At 43.0% G+C, this 19,279-nt stretch overlaps 1 protein-coding gene across 5 annotated transcripts in view; it reads left to right on the top strand.

Annotated features, from left to right (window-relative positions):
• Positions 1 to 15,636: 15,636 nt before the first annotated feature.
• Positions 15,637 to 19,279, top strand: part of SHC3 (SHC adaptor protein 3) — a 150,356-nt gene continuing 146,713 nt past the window's right edge. The window contains exons 1-2 of one of the 5 annotated variants that reach the window (XM_060301206.1): positions 15,637 to 16,053; positions 17,190 to 17,998. In XM_060301206.1, the coding sequence (XP_060157189.1) occupies positions 17,543 to 17,998 (456 nt within the window). In that variant the 5' untranslated portion in view covers positions 15,637 to 16,053; positions 17,190 to 17,542. The other 4 variants (XM_060301207.1, XM_060301208.1, XM_060301209.1 and 1 more) reach the window with 4 other exon arrangements.

Here is a 19,279-nt window from a genome sequence, read left to right as displayed (position 1 = left end):
ATCTCCCAAGGCTAACATTATTTCATTATTCAATTCAAGTAGACTGCTTAATAATAAGTACTGTATAAGAATTGTTTTAAAATTCTTGAACTTAATATTTTCAGAGATGTTAAAATGGTTTTAACTATCATTAAATGGAACCCATTGATGTGTGTCCTATACTAGCCCCAAATGATTATTTTCACTGAATTGATCTCCTTCAAAGAGAACAATTTAAGCAGTACTACTTAACTGAATTATCTAGAATTAAGCCAATATTCCTATAAAATCTTACCTTTAGATATTCCTTGGATATCATTTGTGAGAGGTGGCAAATATTTGTATTAATGGCTGACTGAAAAATGATAAGAAAGAAAATCTTAACATTGTTTCTAGTAGATCAGTTGATAAAGTAGTAGGTAAAGAAATCTTGCTTTGCTATACTGAACTGAAATGATATTGTTCTTGTCATGGTCCTTTCATGAAGCCTGCTCAATCTCCCCTTCCCCACCTGTACCTGTTTTTAAAGTTTTCAAGTGCTTAATGATTACTAAAAGAGTTATTTATCTGAATCCAGTGCTCTATTCTATTAGAATTGGTTTTCTCAAACTGTAGCATGGGAATATTTTATAATATTGATGCCAAAATAAAAGTTGACTTAATTGAAAAAAAAAAGACTGTGCTGGCTATCAGGTCCCTTGATATTCCATTTGAATTTTTGGATGGATTTTTCTATTTTTGCAAAACACACCACTGCAATTTTGACAAGGATTGCATTAAATCTGCAGATTGCTCTGGGAAGTATTAACATATTAACTATATTAAATCTTCCAATCCAAGTACACAGATGTCCTTTCATTTATTAAAAAATTTCTTTTGGTAACATTTTATAGTTTTCAATGTATAAGTTTTTCACCTCCTTGGTTAAGTTTATTCTGAAGTATTTTCTTCTTTTTGATGCTATCGTAAATGGAATTGTTTTCTTAACTTCCTTTTCAGGTTGCTTATTGCTGCTGTATAAAAACACAAATGATTTTTGTCTGTTGATTTTGTATCCTGCAACTTTGATGAAAAAGTTGCAAAAAAACCCCAATTGTCTCTTTGAAGGAGATCAGTTTTTCTTTGTGAGTGTGTGTGAGTGTGTGTGTAATCTTTAGAGTTTCCTACAGTATAAGATCATGTCATCTGTGAACACAGATAATTTTTCTGCTTCCTTTCCAACTATAATCAATTCCATTTCTTTTTCTTGCCCAATTGCCCAACTGCTTTGGCTAGGACTTTTAGTACTATACTGAATAAAAATGGTGAAAGCAGGCATCATTGTGTTGTTTCTCTAGTCAAGCCCTAGATTATGTGACTCTAGTATTCATTTATACTTCTTCCATCCATTTATCAACCATTCACTGGGTTGGTGCTTCCTGAGATGTGATTAAGCAAGAACTTGTGCCAGCCAGAATTGAGATGCTGAAGGTGCAGGGATTCTTAGGGCAGCCTTTGCCCTTGGGGACCTCACAGCCTTCTCAGTAGAGACAAGTGTGGCTGTGGAACGCTGCATTACCAGTCATTCACTAATCACTGCTCCACTCTTCTCAGAAAGATTGAACAGCATCACCATACACGACTCAGGCATGGTCACATGACTTGCTCTGGCCAGTGAAATGTGAGCAGAGTTATGGATGTCACTTCCTGAGAGAAGCTTGAAGGTGTGAGCATTGCCAGCACTGTTCTCTCTGCACAGGATCATGGACATAACATGCTGCTCTGCTAACTGAGTCCCTGAGAGAAGACAACAGAGAGCAGAGTGCAGCTGACCCAGGGTTGATGTGTAGATAAAGTAAAGACCCACGAGATGTTGGGTCTTTTGTTACCACAGTATAATCTAGTCCATCCTGACAATACTGCACCAATCATGCAGATCTACTAGTAACAGAAGCAAAATTCTCTAGTCTCCTAGAACTAAAAATATCATTTATTTTTCTTGTTCTTGGCCTGGCTTTCTGATAGAACTGGTCTGATATGTCTAAATATACAAACTCCTTTTGTTAAGGTGTAAATATCACTCAGATATCTAATTCAAACTTTATAGTGTTTTGAATTTTATACGTTCTATGCTCCAGTCAGTTAACATTACTGTCATAGGAGATGTGAATGCTTAGCATCAAATAATGGTTACTCTAAACTCTCAATTGGAAAATCTGAATTTGAAAAGCTGTTTCCTCTTGACCACACCTCTAAGTAAGTGTCTGATTCAGAGAGGGAAATACAGGACAAAGCTAACCTATAATCACAACTAACAGTATTAGATGGCAGCCTATAGACTCAGGGTAGGGAAATGTTCACATATAGTAGTATCAATCATTATTCATTATTCATATATTGTTATTAAATTATAGTATTATAGATTATATAACATTACAGATTATTATCAGTCAGTCCTCTATTATTCTCTATCCTTGAAAGGGAGGTTTTAGGCCAAGCTAGAGGTAGTCATACTCCCCCTAAATCCATGTTAACTCTTTAAACCCAGTATGCTTTGATGGTTTGGTAAAACTTGCAAGGAAAGCCAAATGGAAGCAGTAAAGTGTGCAATTTTGAAAAGTTCACACAAAAAGAACTCAACTTTTAAAATGAATTCTAAAAAATGACTTTTTATAGTAGATCATAGTAGATTAATATTGGACACCAGTTTTCATTAACTGCTGATAGGATTATATCTTTCCACTTCACACATTTGTATCATTCCAGATTTACATCAACACTCTGTCTAGATGGGACCCAGTATCACCACCCTCGACTAACATTCAATGTTGAGAAGTGCCCTAAGAGAAGATCTTCTACTTCAAAATGTAATGTCATGGGGGCACAACTCCTCAGAGAAAACTCAAATTATAGTATGCCTCATTTTAAAAGTTGGAAAATATTCTCTCTCTTTTGCTACAATTGCAGATCCTTTATTTTTCTAGATATCTCTCTTTGCATCTCACCCCATCTCACCTCAAACAGCTTTGCTGTTGGTGAGGTGTAGTGCAGCTGACTTCATGTAATATCTTGTATGAGGAATAAAGGACTTAAAGGAAGGTCTAACCTGTAATATCACTGGGAGAATCAGAATGGAAATGCTTTTACACAAAATCATGTCTTAGTTTCCACTTTTTATAAAGAAGTATTTCAAAATATTTTTCTTAAGACAGATTGTTTGCATACCATTAAATTCAACCATTTAAAAATTAATTTTTTAGTAAACAATCTTTACAATTTAGTAATTTTTAGTAAATTTATGGGATTGTACTACATCACCACAATGCAGTTCTAAAATGTTTCTATCACCCTAAAAACCTTCCTTGGGCCCATTTGTAGTCAGTCCCCAATCACTGCCCACCTCCCATTGCCCCCCCTACAGGCATCCACTGATCTGCTTCCTGTCTCAATATGTTTGCCTTTTCTGAACATTTCATATAAATAGAATCATTCTGTTGGTCTGCATGTCTGGCTTTTTTCTCTCAGTGTAGCAGTTTTGGGTTCACCTCTGTTGTAGTGTGTATCAATAGTTTGTTCCTTTTTACTACAGAGTAGTATTTCATTCACCAATTGATGGACATCTGGGTTGTTTCCACTATTTGGCAATGATGAGTAATGATGTTATGAACATCTGTGCACAGGTCTTTTGTGGACATATATTTTCCTTCCTCTTGGGTAGATTCTAAGGAGTAGAATTGCTGGGTACATAAGTCTATGTTTAACATTTTAAGAAACTGCCAAGCTATCTTCCATAGTGTTGGCACCATTTTGCATTCCTCCTAGATTAAATTTTTATGAATGAGCTGCATGCCCTCTTAGCAAATGGTAATACCCTGCCCTGAGGATAGATGGGCCTTTGAGGCTGCCAGCAGGAGTGACCCAAAGATCAGCCAAAGCACAGGTCAAATGACTGGCAGAACCACTCAGTATGAATTTCTATAAAACCAGGCATCTCTCACCACACAGACCGACTGACAATCATAAGAAATTTCACCCAACATGTCAATTAACTCAGATATCTGGAAATACATTTACAGCCAGTTACTTCTGCTAAGACCATGAAGCTACAAAACTGTCAAAATCAGAGGCTTAAGGGAAAATACAATTATTTTCCTGGTTGGGGTTTCTGACTGCAGTACTTGATCTACAAAACTCTGGGCTGAAGTTATGTGTGCACGTCATCTGAGGGGTCCATCAGTTGTACAAGGCCTGTCTGGAGAAATGGCAGCCCCCATCCATTCTTTTTCTATTTCTCACACCCCAGCAGCAATGAGTCTCAATTATTCCTTAGAATCAATTGGTTCTTTGAAATTTATAATACATTCACACCACATACGCACTTTCCAAACCCCAGTTCTTCCAATACAATTATAGTGTATTTCGGTTAGATTAACATTCAGTGTTTACATTATTTTGATTATGCAAATATTACTGAGAACTGACCCATGTAGTACGCTGCAATTAGTCTTCCTTTTCTGCCCCAACTCCTTAACATTCCTTGGAGATGAAAAGTTGCCTTTTAAATTTGTTTCGTATTCTTTGTACTTATCACGAGTAGTACCCCCAAGCCCCCATCAGCAGTCTGAACTGCCTCTCTCTGTGTCTGGTTTTACATTCCTGTACCGTGCTCTCCTGGCAGGTGGACTTCTTAGTTGTGGCTTTCAGTCTCCTTAGTTGCAGAACAGGGGCTCCTTAGTTGTGGTATGTGAACTCTTAGTTGTGGCATGCATGTGGGATCTAGTTCCCTGACAAGGGATCGAACCCGGGCCGGGCCTCCTGCATTGGGAGTGTGGAGTCTTAACCATTGTGCCACCAGGGAAGTCCACTGATACTGATTCTTTCTCTTTTTTTTGGCCATGCTATGCAGGTTGTGGGATCTTTCTTCCCCGACCATGTATTGAACGCAGGCCCTCGGCAGTGAGAACGCAGACTCCTAACCACTGGACTGTCAGGGAATTCCCTGATCCTGATTCTTTTTCTTAAACATCTTTATTGGAGTAAAATTGCTTTACAATGTTGTGTTAGTTTCTGCTTTATAACAAAGTGAATCAGCTATACGTATACATATATCCCCATATCCCCTCCTTCTTGCGTCTCCCTCCCACCCTCCCTATCCCACCCCTCTAGGTGGACACGAAGCACCCAGCTGATCTCCCTGTGCTATGCGGCTGCTTCCCACTAGCTATCTACCTTACATTTGGTAGTGTATATATGTCCATGCCACTCTCTCACTTCGTCCCAGCTTACCCTCCCCCCTCACCCCCCCCCACCTGATTCTTTATATGTGACCTGTTTCTCTCTTTCTCTCTCCCACTGAGGCTTTTCCACACAGAATGGTCTCTTTGTACCTGAATCCTGGTCAGTCTCAGTATTTATGTGCTTCAGTTCTGGGAAATTTTGCTGTGTTATTTCATTCTCTCTTCTCATTTCCCCTTCCTTCCTTCCTTTCTTTTTCTCTCTCCTTTCTTCCTTCCTTCTTTCTTTCCTTCCTTCCTTCCTGCTCTCCCCTCCCCCCTCCTTTCTCCCCTCTATCTCTATCGCTCTTTTTCCTTCCTGCAACTCCTATAATTTGGCTAATGAATCTTCTGGTTTGGAGGTCTAATTTCTTATCTTTTCTACTTTCCATCATTTTGTAATTTTGTTTGGCTTTCTAGACATCCTCAATTTCATTCTCCAAACCCTGTATGAAATGGATTTTTAATTTCTGTTGTGTTTTAATTATCAAAAGGGAAGAGCAGGAGGCCTTTGCGGTGGCCTCACTGTGGGTACATTTCCCAGCCCAGCCTTTCCCCTGCTGTGCTCACTCTTATCTGCACCTGGTGTCTTAGGACAGACACCTCCACTCCACCTTCTCCAAAGCAAAAACAGCTTATCTTTGACAGAGTGGGCAGGAAGCTACAGCCTGGATGTGTGGTATGGAGAAAAGACCTGGGATCCAACTACTTTTAAAAAGACTTTCAAGTATGCCTGCTTATGTCAGCCCCTCTTCTTTGCACGCAAGTCCCCAGGTACCTGGTGTTGCTAACTCCTAAGGCTGTAGGTCAGTCATCAACAGCCTGGTGGACCAGAGCTGCCGAAGCCAAGGTCTGGCTCTATCCTAACTAGCCTGTGACTGTGAACCATTACTTAAGCTCTCTGTGCCTCAGTTTCCCCACATACAAAAGGCAATGGCAGTGCATATGTGATTAGGGAGCTAGTAAAAGTGAAAGAACATTTAAAGTACTTAGAAAAGTATTCGGCCCATTGTTTTAGCCATTATTTATTTGTGGGGGTTCTTGGTTTAAATTTCTGGCTTCTTTGATTAGGAAATTCTCAAGATTTCCAATGTACAGCCAACATTGGAAACTGTTGCAGAAGGATTTCACATTGTGAAGTTCTCCAAGAGTTCTACTGAGCTCCTCAAAGACTCGTGACAGGAATTTGCCAGAATTTTGTCTTGCCAGCCTTATCAAGGTTAACCACCTTGATGTTCCCAGATGCTGGCAGGTGGAACCATTGCAGTCTGTTGTGCACCATGGCTGGAACATGTCCAGGGGTTTGGTTTTCAGTTGGGGATCACTGGTTTGCACAGCTGCTGAGTGGTCAGCAGGCATTGTTTATGTGCAAACCAACTGGGCAGCATGGTGATCACCTGGGAACCACCAACAACTACTAAATCAGAAACTCCAGATGGGACCAGCCATTTTCGTGGTGTTAAGCCCACCAGGGGATCCTCATCTGAGAACTACACAACACAGCATGGTGACGGCCGTGGGAAAACTTACAGGATTTTGCATTCTCAGTCTTGCTAAGTGTCTCTGAGACAGTGAAGGTCTTTCCAGTGTACCAGTGTCAGCATATTGATGCACCAGTGTTGCTGCTTCTGACTTTCCACATGAAGGAGAAATAATATATGTAATTAATATATATAAATATTATACCAACAAAGATTGTATAAGCATTTTAGTGTATATAATTATGTGTAAATCATAAGACATAATACATCCATATGAAAGAGCAATAATACATATAATTAATATATATAAACATTGTACAAATGTAGGCTATATAAATATATTAGTATATATAATTATGTATGAATCACAGCATATATCCATATGAAAGAGAAGTAGTACTTTTAATTAATATATATCAGTATTATACTAATATAGATTATATAAGTATATTAGTATATATATTTATGTGTAAATCATAATGCATAATATATTACACAATATGTAAGTAATTATATAACAATGTAACTATATTATACATAATTATATATATACTAAAATATTTTTTGAAAAAGGTAAAAATGGTAAACATTTGACTATAGTAAAAACCCACACAGAGTCTGGCAAAAATAATCCAAAATAAAAATAGCCCAAACAATACTGTGAGTCCAGAAAGATGAGTGTGAGATCCAAAGCAAGGCCTGTGTTTGATGGAAAGTTATGGGTGAGGGTCTGTACAAGTTCAAGTACACAGGCAGACTCCCCGCCCCCCACCCCTGGCCCCCATTCCAGATCTGGGCAAATCTCACCACTTTTGGTTTGGAACCAACCAATCAGAATGAAGGCAGAGGTATGGCACTGTCTCCACCAGTTAAAAGCCCAGACCCTTGAATAACCATCCTGCAACTATTAAATAAGAGAAACTATTTACAAATATGAAAACCAAAAAAAGGTTTCAGAGACACAGGTCTACTCCTACTGACTGCTGTCCGAGCTGAAAACATAAAGGACTTCAGGAAAGGCATTTTGCAATACTAATCAAGAGCTATGGAAGTTTGCTTTCCCTGTGGTTTATACTGAGAAATAATCCAATGATATAAAGCAAGTTGGATGTGTAAAGGCTCTCATTATGGCAATGTTTATGGCACTGATAAATTAGAAACAACAAAAGTGTCCAGTGATGGGGAAGGCCTAAGGGAATTATATTTTCTCAATTCCATGGAACATTATTCAGCCATGAAATATATTTGTGGAGATTATGTTACAAAACAAATTGTCTCTGAAAATAGATTCTTTAGAGGAAAAAGAGAAAGCATTAAATTGTTTCTACGTAAAACTAGACGTGCATATGACCAAGGAATTGACAGGACTATAGAATCCACTAAATTTTTTTTCTTTTTTTTGTGACTGCGTTGGTTCTTCATTGCTGTGTGTTGGCTTCTCATTGCTGTGACTTCTCTTGTTGTGGAGCACAGGCTCTAGGCACGTGGGCTTCAGTAGTTGCAGCATGCTATCTTAGTAGTTGCGGCACGCGGGCCCTAGAGCACATGGGGTTTATTTGTTGCAGCGCATGGGCTCAGAGGTTGTGTTGTGTGGGCTCAGTAGTTGTGGCTCGCAGGCTGTAGAACGCAGGCTCACTAGTTGTGGCACATGGGCTTAGTTGCTCTGTGGCATGTGGGATCTTCCCAGACCAGGGATCGAACCTGTGTCCCCTGCATTGGCAGGCAGATTCTTAACCACTGGGCCACCAAAGAAGTCCCTACATGTTTTCTAAATGAATTAATTCTTCAGGAAAAGCTATAATTTATTTTACAAAGGAATATAAGGAAAACTATATGACACTGATGAAAGAAATTGAAGATGACACAAACAAATGGAAAGATAGATCATCTTCATGGATTGGCAATTAATATTGTTAAAATGACCATATTACCCAAGGCAATCTACAGACCCAAAGAAATACCTATCAAAACACCAATGGCATTTTTCACAGAACTAGAGAAAATAATTCTAAAATGTGTATGGAAATACAAAACACCCAAAATAGTCAAAACAATCTTGAGAAAGAAGAACAAAGCTGGAGGTATCAGGCTCCCTGATTTCAAACTATATTGCAAAGTTACAGTAATCAAAACAGCATGATACTGACACATTGATCAATGGAATAGAATAGAGAGCCCAGAAATAAAACTACACATATATGAGCAATTAATTTATGACAAAGGAGGTGAGAATATACAATGGGGAAAAGACAGTCTCTTAAATCATGTTGGGTAAACTGGACAGCTACATGCAAAAGAATCAAACTGGACTACTCTCTCATACCATGCACAAAAATAAATTTGAAGTGGAATAAAGACTTAAATGTAAGACCTGAAACCATAAAACTTCTAGAAGAAAACATAGGCAGTAAGATCTTTGACATTGTTCTTAGTAATAGTTTTTTGGATATCCCTCCTCAGGCAAGGGAAACAAAAGCAAAAATAAACAAGTGGGACTACATCAAACTAAAAAGCTTTTGCACAGTGAAGAAAACTGTCAATAAAATGAAAAGGCCACCTACTGAATGGGAGAAGATATCTGAAAACGATGTATCTGATAAGGGGTTAATATCCAAAATACATAAACAGCTCATACAACTCAACATCAAAAAAACAAACAACCCAACTAAAAAATGGGCAGAGAATCTGAACAGAAATTTTCCCAAAGAAGACATACAGATGGCCAATAGGCACGTGAGAAGATGCTCACCATCACTAATCAGAGAAATGCAAATCAAAACCACAATGAGATATCACCTCACACCTGCCAGAATGTCTATTATCAAAAAGACAACAAATAACAAGTGTTGGCAAGGATGTGGAGACAAGGAAGTCCTTGTGCACTGTTGGTGGAAATGTAAATTGGTCAGCCACTGTGGAGAACAGTATGGAGATTCCTCAAAAAACTAAAAATAGAACTGCCATGTGATCTAGCAATTGTACTCCTGGGTATCTAGCCAAAGAAAACAAAAACACTAATTTGAAAAGATACATGCATCACCAATGTTCATGGCAGCATTATTTACAATAGCCAAGATATGGAAGCAACCTAACTGTCCATCAACAGATGTGTATATATATACATATGTGTGTATATATATAAATATAAATAAATATATATATATATATACACACACACACAAACACACACAAAATGGAATATTACTCAGCCATAAAAATGAATAAAATTTTGCCATTTGCAGAAATTTGGATGAATCTGGAGGGTATTATGCTTAGCGAAATAAGTCATAGAGGGAAAGACAAATACTGTATGTTATCACTTTTATGTGGAAACTAAAAGATAAAACCAACTAGTGAATATAACAAAAAAGAAACAGACTCACAGATATAGAGAACAAACTAGTGGTTACCAGTGGGGAGAGGAAAGGGTGGGTGGGGCAAGAGAGGAGTAGGGGATTAAGAGATACAAACTACTAGATATAAAATAAGTAAGATACAAGGATATATTGTACAGCACAGGGAACATAGTCAACATTTTATAATAACTATAAATGGAGTATAATTTTTAAAAATTATGAATCACTATGTTGTACACCTGAAACTTATATACTATTGTTAATCAACTATACCTCAGTTTTAAAAAGCAAAATTAAATTTTTTTTTTTTTTTTCAAAATTAAATTTTTAAAAAGAAACTATTCTCAGTGCTGAACCATTGGCACACCCAGTTTTCAGCACCCAGGTTTCTCGCCATCAGGTGGCCTGTTACAGAGGATTCCTATACCACAGACATTCCTACATCCAGGGACCTGTGAGGCTGCTCCTCTGCCTCAGGGGCACCATTAGGGACCTTCTGCTCCCTGCCACTTCCCTGAGATTTGCATCCCAAAGGATCCAGGCTGCCACCTCCCCAGTGTTCCTCCTCTTCAATGCCACCGTGCTGCACTTGATACTCCTTCCATGGCCACTTCCATCTCTGTCCTTCTTCTCCCCACAGCTCACGTCCCACTCCTGCTAGCCTGCCTTCTCCTCTCCTTTCCTTCTCTGCCTGCATCCTCGAATGAACCCTCTACCTAATGATCTACTGTCTTCCAGCTCATATGTTGGCAGATGAAGCCTTTAGAAAAAATCACACCTCTGCCCTCGGGGACACCACAGAGTCATGGTGGGTTCATAACGCTGTGCAGGGATACCATCGCTCTTCCTCAGTAACAGCCTCTGTTCCCCTCAGCAGGCACTCTAAGTGTTCATTCTCACCTCAGTTTCCTTACTTAAATGGACCCCTCTTACTTTTTAACTACAATCTTGCCTTTTGTGTTACAGAGGAAATCAGGTGTAACATCCACATTATGTATAAAAATTTTTTGGCTTCTTACCATGGTCACAGACAGATTTATCCTCACGGTGATGGCTGTGGTCCACTTCCCTTTACCCTGCCCAGCCTGCTCTGTGCCTGGGAGGCTGCCGCCTCACTCCCCATTACCAATCTCCTTGGACCTCTGGCTTCCCGTGAGTTTGGCTAATAAGAGGGAATCACAGGATGTCAGAGACTGGGGAGAGAGAAACTGGGGTATTTAATCTCTGTTACCTCCGCATCATTGGTTCTACTTCTCTGTCAGCAACTTTATTCCTCCAAAACTATAACTCGTCCTGGCAGCCCTACCTCCAAATTTCCAGCTGGAATTCCACTGGCTCCAGAAATTCAGTTGTCTTCCCATTCCTTCAGCCCTAAAGGTGGGAATGTCTTCTGGCTCTTAGGAATCCCTGGTGTGTTATATTGACTGAAGAAAAATGCACAAGCTAGAAGTTTCAAGTTAAATTTTATTTGGGAGTCTTATTGAGGACTATACCCAGGAGACAGCCTCTCAGAAAGCTCTGAAGAAATTGTTCTGAAGAGGTAAGGGAGGAGCCAGGATATATATGAGGTTTTTTTGCTGTTAAAAAAAGATGTAGTCAAACATCAGAAGATTACTGCTAATCACAAAAAACAGACTTCTCAATGATTTTAGTGCTTTTCTATGTTTTTGAAGGTGCAAGAATCTGGATTCATTGAAATTGTTCCTTGATATATGCATTTTAACTATCCAAGGCACAGAATGTTTCCTGTTTTCCTCCATCCTGAATTCCCCTTAGGGTGCACAGTTGGGCAGCTGCAGTGGCTAATAGCTTGATGCTTATAGAAATGGTACATTCCTTGTCCGCAGTCACCAACCTTTGGACTTCCTTAACCCCATCTCTGAAAACATGTCTTCACTAAGGCCTCCTCCTTGAAACCACCTGTTTCCTACTCAACCCCAAATGATCTGCGCCCCCATTCCTCCCTGTCCCCACCATCCTTTCTAGGCTGATAGCTCCATCTCTCCTCTTGACCCTCCCTTTCCTGGATCTCCATCTCTCCCATTCTGTTCTACTCTAAAGCCCTCACCTTTACTCTAAACATGCCCGTAACTCTTCTATCACCTGTTCTATACTCCCTGCTGTATTTCCAACCATTGCCCTATATCTTCCCTTTTGTTGCACTTAGTCTTCTGAAAAGTATGAGTTTTTTTCATACATTTCATCATCTCCCATTCGGTTGGCACCATCCTGTGACCTAAGTGGCAGCCCCTCCATTTTCCTGCTAAGGTGTTGTGATGGGTAATCATCGCCTCCATAGGTGATTCTCAGCAGGTCCTTACTTGAGCTCTCGGAGGCTGTGGTCATAAACATGGGTTTGGAGTCAGACAGAATGGCCAGTTCCTAACCCTGTGTGGCCTGGGCACATCTCATAACCCTTCTGATCCTCTGTTTCTTTCTGTGCAGAATGGGATGTAAACTCTATCTCAAGGTCATGGGATTGAAGGAGATAACGGGTGTGCATCACTTGGCACATGGGGATGCTCAAAGAAGTTATGACTGCCATTGCTGCTCTTATTCACCATCACTGATTTTCTCTTGAAAACAATATTTGTGCCCCACAAATGCATACGTTGAAACCTAACCTCCAGTGTGATGGTATATGGAGGTTTGGGTTTGGGAGGTGAGCAGGTCATGAGGATGGAGCCCTTATGAGTGGGATTAGTGTTTTTATAAAAGACACCTCAGAGAACTCCTTTGCCCCTTCCACCATGTGAGGACTCAGGGTGGCACTCTATGAATCAGGAAATGGGTCCTCACCAGACACAAATCTGCTGGAGATTCGATCAGCTTCCAGAACTGTGAGAAATAAGTGTTTATTATTAAAGCTGCCCAGTCTATGGTACTTTGTTATAACAATCCCAACTAAGACACATGGCATCCATCAAATTAGATTTCCATATGTATCCTCCAAATCCTGATCATTTTTTCTCAGCTCCCATGTGGGAAGTCTGGCATTTCCTTAGGAATCCCTCCTCTTTGTTCTTCCTGCCTAAGTTTGCACCAGTCTCCGGAGACTCAACATTACCTGCACGCCTATGACTTTTAAGTTTCAGTCTCCAGCCCTGACTGTTCCTCAGCTCTGGACAGCTCTCCATGGAAGTGCCACTACTCATATGCATTCAGAACCGAGCCCTTACCTTTCCCTCAGCCACCTGTCCTCTTTATCTTAATGGATGAGACTCACTCAGGCTCACCACCCAACTCAGAATTATAGCCTTTGCTCTGCATTCCTCTCCAGGGGAGATGCAGCAGGCCCTGATCAGACTCCTCCACAGCCGGCTCCTGCCCTGCTGCCAGGCTCTGGCGAGCAGGTAGTTTCCACTGCCTACTCCTTCAAGGGCTCAGCTGCAGAGGCTGCTTGGCTGGAGGCCATTACTCCTGGGCCAGTTGAGGGGATGAGGAGTGAGGGGGAGAGGGGAGCCCTGCAGACCCTAAGGGGACCCTCAGCTGGGGGGGCCACCAGGCTGGGGCATATGTGGCTTCACAAAGCCGCACTCCTCCACCTGCCCAATCCTGCAGCCTCTTCCTGCCTTCCATGGAGGTTGGTCCCTAACGCATCTTGCACCCCCCAAACTCCATCTCAACTTTGCCTCCAGAAAAGCCAACCTGCTCCACTTTCCCTCACCCATCCTTGTCATCCAGGTTGTTTTACTGTCTCCTTTCCAGACCACTGTTCTGGCCTTCCTTTAAGACCCCAACTGTGAACAACTCCCCAGAGCCACCCTGCATCACTGTCAAGGTGTCCACATAAAATGCAAACCTGACTGTGTCACCCCTCTCAAGCCACTGCAGGTCTGCTTGAGCATCTTGAGGAAGTTACCGGATATTCCTAGACCCTCCAGGTCTAGCCCTCTTAGTGGCCTGGCTTCCCAACACTCCACATCAGCCCAACCAATCTACACAGGATTCTGGAAATCCTGAGCCCGCTCAAGCCTTGAGCTGTTCCCCACATAGCATCTCCTCCCAAAGTACCTTTTCCTCTCAGCCTACCTGGAAGATCCCAGCAGTCCCTCAAAACTCTGCTTGGGGGTCATCTCCCCACTGAAGTCACCCCTGACATCCTTAAGCCAAGCTCAGCATGGCCCCCTCTGGATAGTTTTTGTATCTCACACATGTTAAAACATTTACATAGCATACTGCATTATAATATTAATTTTCAATTTTCTGCCTCTCTTGCTAGAAAGAAACCTTCTAGGGGGCAAAGCCACACTCCTCAGAGCCCAACTTATGGCCCATCCTCAGGAATACCTGTTTGGACAGTCTCTAGAAGCAGGAGAAGGCAAGGAGAAGGATTCTTCTCCAGAAATTCCAAAAGGCATGAGCCCTGCCCACGTCTTGACTTTATCCCCATGTAAGCCATTTTGGATTTCTGACCTACAGAACCAGGATATAACCAATTTGTGTTGTTTTAAACCACTGATTTTGTGGTTATGGCAGCAATAGAAAATCAATATGCTTTTAAATGAATAGATTTAAAAAGAAAAACTGAAATATTCTGGAAAGGCTGCCTGGCTTTCTCGAGACTGACTTAATAATGGTTTCCTTTTTTTCTGTTTTTGTCTGTGTCACCAGACTATGAAAATTTCATCCATCATCCATCTTTATGTAGTCACAGGCTGATAAACTCAATACTCGGGCTTTTGGGATAATGTCTAAAATAAGCAGTAACAGCCCCCAGTGAGGGCCCACAAGGCTGTCGGTGGGGGGGTGCGGGGGGCTTCTTGGCTGGGCTTGCAGCTTCTAGTTTGCTGCTAAGAAGCCTTTGGGATTGTCTTTCTGCTTTTCTCCTATGTTCCAAAATGCTGATACCATCTTCCTGAAATGAGGTTTTACTGTACTATTGTATTCTTAAAATACTAATCACACTCTTAGATTATGTATCTTCTTACATGTGGTAAATTTATATTGCTATTTACATTTTAAAATGGTCAATTTCCCTTTACTTGCGTCATCATAACAAAAGAAATAAAAGTCTCCTGTTGGCTAAAGGGTTAACATTGTAGCTTTTTTTTTTTTTCTCCTTGGAGACTCAGAACGTGCATGCCTGTTCTATACTCCTTTCACAAAAAGAATCAAGGGCGAGGAGCCTAGGTTTGAATGTGCATTCACTGTACATTCATAATAAATGCTGAACAGAATGGCACATTCATGGTTGCTCCTTGATGTAAATGAATGGCTGAATGAAAGTTTTAGGGCACAGCTCACTTCCAAGAGGGCAATCCTGTTCACACTCATACCTATCCAATGGTTCTTGAATTTCCTTGGAAAAACTAGTTTTTCCTCTCTTTGTAACAGCGGTCTCCTTCCTCCCTGCATCTTTGTAATCAAGCTGGCTTTTTTTTTTTTTTTTTTTCCCACACTGCCGTTGGATGAAAGATCCCGCCTTTGATTGAAATGGAATCTTCCACTATTGAGCAAGCTTTTGTTGAATGAGTCATCAGGGCGGATGCTCATTGGCTGAGTCCGCTGGAACCAGGGGATTGCCTGGCGCCGGCTGCAAGGCCCTGCTTCATTCACAGAAATGCTGGCTCGCTCGCTAGCCCTTTCATTCACACAAACAGCATTTCATTCACATTTTGCTGTTTTTGTCTGCTTCTAATGAAGATCACGGTTTGGGCATGATAGGGCAGTTTTGCTTCAGATTTTGGGGGACTTGGATAAGCATCACCATCATCTCTGGGGTGTGCCTTTGCTGTTGCTATGCCAGCAAGGGGAAGGAAAAAAATGAGTGCCATGCGGCTGCTCGGCTAGGCCTGCAGCCCTGGGAGGGGGGCCGCCGCTCCTCTGCGCTCCTGCTTCCCTGCAGCGGGCCTCACCTGGCCCGCCATCAGGGGCACTCCTTACACCTTGTTCCATAAAGCTCTTCAAGGCTCGGTGCCTCAAGTGTCACATGTCTAGTCGTGGGTGTGAGAAGACTCAGGGTGACCTGATAACATGCTAGAGGTAAATTCATTTTTTGCGCAGAAGTAGCCGGGAAACTTGGACAGGGAGCGTTTTCACTGTGTCGGCAGCTTCTCTCAGTAGACAATGAAGACCGGCAGAGCCCATGGTGACAGGGGTCAGTGGGTTTGCGCCTCCGTAGACCTTCTGGGGGTGGGGGGGGCAATGCTCTGTTCTGCCTGACAGGAAGGAGGCCTGTGTTTTTCACTTGCAGCCCGTGTCTGACTCCTGAAGATAAGGCATTTTTCTGCGGATTTGATGTGTAATGAGAGCAGCTGCATTTTTTTTTCTTCCGTCCTTATTGCAGGGTTGCAAGCAGCAACTAAAGGGATATTGAAATGTATTTGTAGCGTTTTTAGGCATTTTTCCAGAGCTTGAGCACATTCAGTTGGAATAAAGCTTCAAGCACAGCCCCCTTTTTGGAATGGATTTCTGGAGCTTGTTGCCATTCATCAAAGAAGCACTCTTCTTTTTCGGAAGTAGGTTTTCAACTTAACCCTGGCTGAGAAAGATTGTTGTAAATTAGCAGGGAAGAGACCCTCACTGGCTCTGGGCAGAAGTTCCTATGCAGATTTTTTCTTTTTTCTTTTTTTTTTTTTTTTTTGAGGAACTGCATTGCCACAAAGGCACTTGTCATGGCTGCTCTGTTGATTTGAAAAGAAAAAGTACCCTGGAAATAGGTATTTTATGTTCACCTGGGAGTGAATATTTCCCCTTCTTCTTCTTCTTCTTTTTTTTTTTTTTGGCTATTTAACAATTCCTGCTGCTTTCCAAATCAGAATTCATGAGGATCCGCTGAAGATCTTATTCTTAAAAATCCTTCGTCACATTTTAACGCTGCGCCGTCAGACACTTTTCCAGGCTCACACAGATGGGCTGAACAGGGAAGAAAAAAAAAAAAACCTAGCATAGAATAATGGGTTTCAGAAAGTTCATCTGATCATCTGAAGGAACTGGATTTACCTCTGGCACAAATGCTGAGGGGGGTCGGGGGATGGGGAGGTGAAAATCCAAAGGTTGGAAGGAAATATCTGGGAAGGTAGAGAAAGGAAATTTGAGAATTGATTGGCTCTAGTGTGCTGTCAGTGGGTGTATGTGGTTTTTTTCTTCTTTTTTTTCTTTCTTTTTTTTTGCTACAGGAAGTGATTTGCAGTGCTCACCGAGCCTTTGTTGAGAAGGGTCTCCTCTCGGAGTGAGTCATGCTTTTGCTGTGAGCAGCCCCAAGCAGCTGGGCGCTCATCAGAGGAAACTATGACTTTTGCAAAGCAAACGTGCCGCCCTCAGCAGCCGAGTCCGGGGCCGGGGCTGCGCGGCCACGGCCGTGCGGGGTGTTAGCGGTGGTAGACCGGCGCCGCTGCTCGCGCCCCCCAGCCGGCTGTCCCGGCCGCTCCGTCCCGCCCCGGGGACCGCGGCTCGCCTGCTATGCGCGGCAGCCCGCGCCGGGGCCGGCACCTGCAGCGCCCGGGCGGATGCGGCGAGCCCACGGAGGGGCATGCTTCCACGCACCAAGTACAATCGCTTCAGGAATGACTCGGTGACATCGGTCGATGACCTTCTGCACAACCTGTCGGTGAGCGGCGGTGGCAAGGTCTCGGCGGCGCGCGCGGCCCCGGCGGCGGCCCCCTACCTGGTGTCCGGAGACGCGCTGCGCAGGGCGCCCGACGATGGGCCGGGCAGCCTGGGCCACCTGCTCCACAAGGTGTCCCACCTGAAACTCTCCAGCTCGGGCCTCCGCGGCCTGTCGGCGGCCAGGGAGCGGGCGGGCGCGCGGCTCTCGGGCAGCTGCAGCGCGCCCAGCCTGGCCGCCCCGGACGGCAGCGCGCCCCCCGGCCCCCGCGCCCCGGCCATGCGCGCCGTCAGGAAGGGCCGACCAGGCGACGAGCCGCCGCCCCGCGCCCCGCACGCTAGCGACCAGGTGCTGGGGGCCGGAGTCACCTACGTCGTCAAGGTGGGTGCGGGCGCGGGCTGCCGGGTGGGAAAGCCCGGGCGAAGGGGCGTCCGGCACAGTGGGTCGCCTTGGAGGCCGGGAGGTCACTCCTTCGCAGTCAGCTCGCCTGGCTGCGGCGACCCGGCACAGCAAAAGCGCCCGTTGCGCATCCATTGGGAGACGGTTTGAAATCGGTGACCTCACTCTGTCCTGGTTTCCCTTGGCTCCGCTCCTTTGGCATGCCTTTGCCACCTCGCTTTGCCATGTGTCCGGCCAGTACCCCTCTCCGCATGGACCACTATCCTTGGAAACTGTGCATCAGGCCTACCTAGGGTACAGTGAACATACTTGGAGGAACTGGGCAGCCCCTGCGATGAGAAAGGCAGGTGGTGTCACTACTTCTGCTGTGTTTGCCCCAGGCGGCAGGGTAGGTGGTTTCATTTCTGCCACAGCAAGAATTTCCAGCTCCTTTCAGTGCAGGCCAAGTGCTGTCCTTGCTTTATACCAGATGGGTCGTACTTTCTTACCCAGCTTTAGTGTCTGCCTTTCATTCCATACCTAACTGTGTTGGTTAACAGCAGCAGAAGGAGAATTTGGGACTGTTTTTCCTTGGGGACTGTAGTCATCCATTTAAATAGGCTAAAGAGAGCTGAGCCACAGGCTGGAAAGGAGATTTTTTTCCTCCAACACAAGGAATTATACAATCACGCCGGATGTAGTCCACAAAATTCTTCCCTTATGCAAGTATTCTATGATATTTAAAGAACAAATACTCAGCCGCATTCAACTGGCCTGCCACATGCTTATCATGTCCTCCTGGCTGCCGGGCAGTAGAGAGCCACCACAGCGCTCTCCAGCTGGGCAGATAGCCTACAGACAGGGGGAAGGGGTCAAAACTACATTATTTCAGACTGGTCACTCCAAGGCATGGCTTTTTGTTTAAAAAGAAATGAGACTCAAACTCTGTCTCCAGTGTCGTCAACCCCATTGAGAAACCTGCAGGCCATCTAGTCAATACATACTGGCTACAGATCCAGTTTAAAAATTCTACAGATCACATCCCCAGGGAAAATGTTGTAGCTTGGTAATTTTGAACAAATATTAAAGGAAACAGTTAACTTTGTGGATTATCTTTAACTATCTAAAAAGTACTGACAAAGGAATATGATCATTAGTATTAAACATGGGCCTTTTCCCCTTTTGAAGCTGCTTTTTAATTTCATCTTCATTCTTAACTTCTGAAAATGGATTAATAATATATTTTACAAAAGGGATAAAGATCAGCATAAAGTATGCACAGCA

The sequence above is a fragment of the Globicephala melas genome, chromosome 6, assembly GCF_963455315.2.
Source record: "Globicephala melas chromosome 6, mGloMel1.2, whole genome shotgun sequence".
Taxonomy (NCBI): Eukaryota; Metazoa; Chordata; class Mammalia; order Artiodactyla; family Delphinidae; genus Globicephala; species Globicephala melas.
The sequence above is the reverse complement of the archived record's forward strand: the minus strand, read 5'-3'. Positions and strand labels throughout refer to the sequence as shown.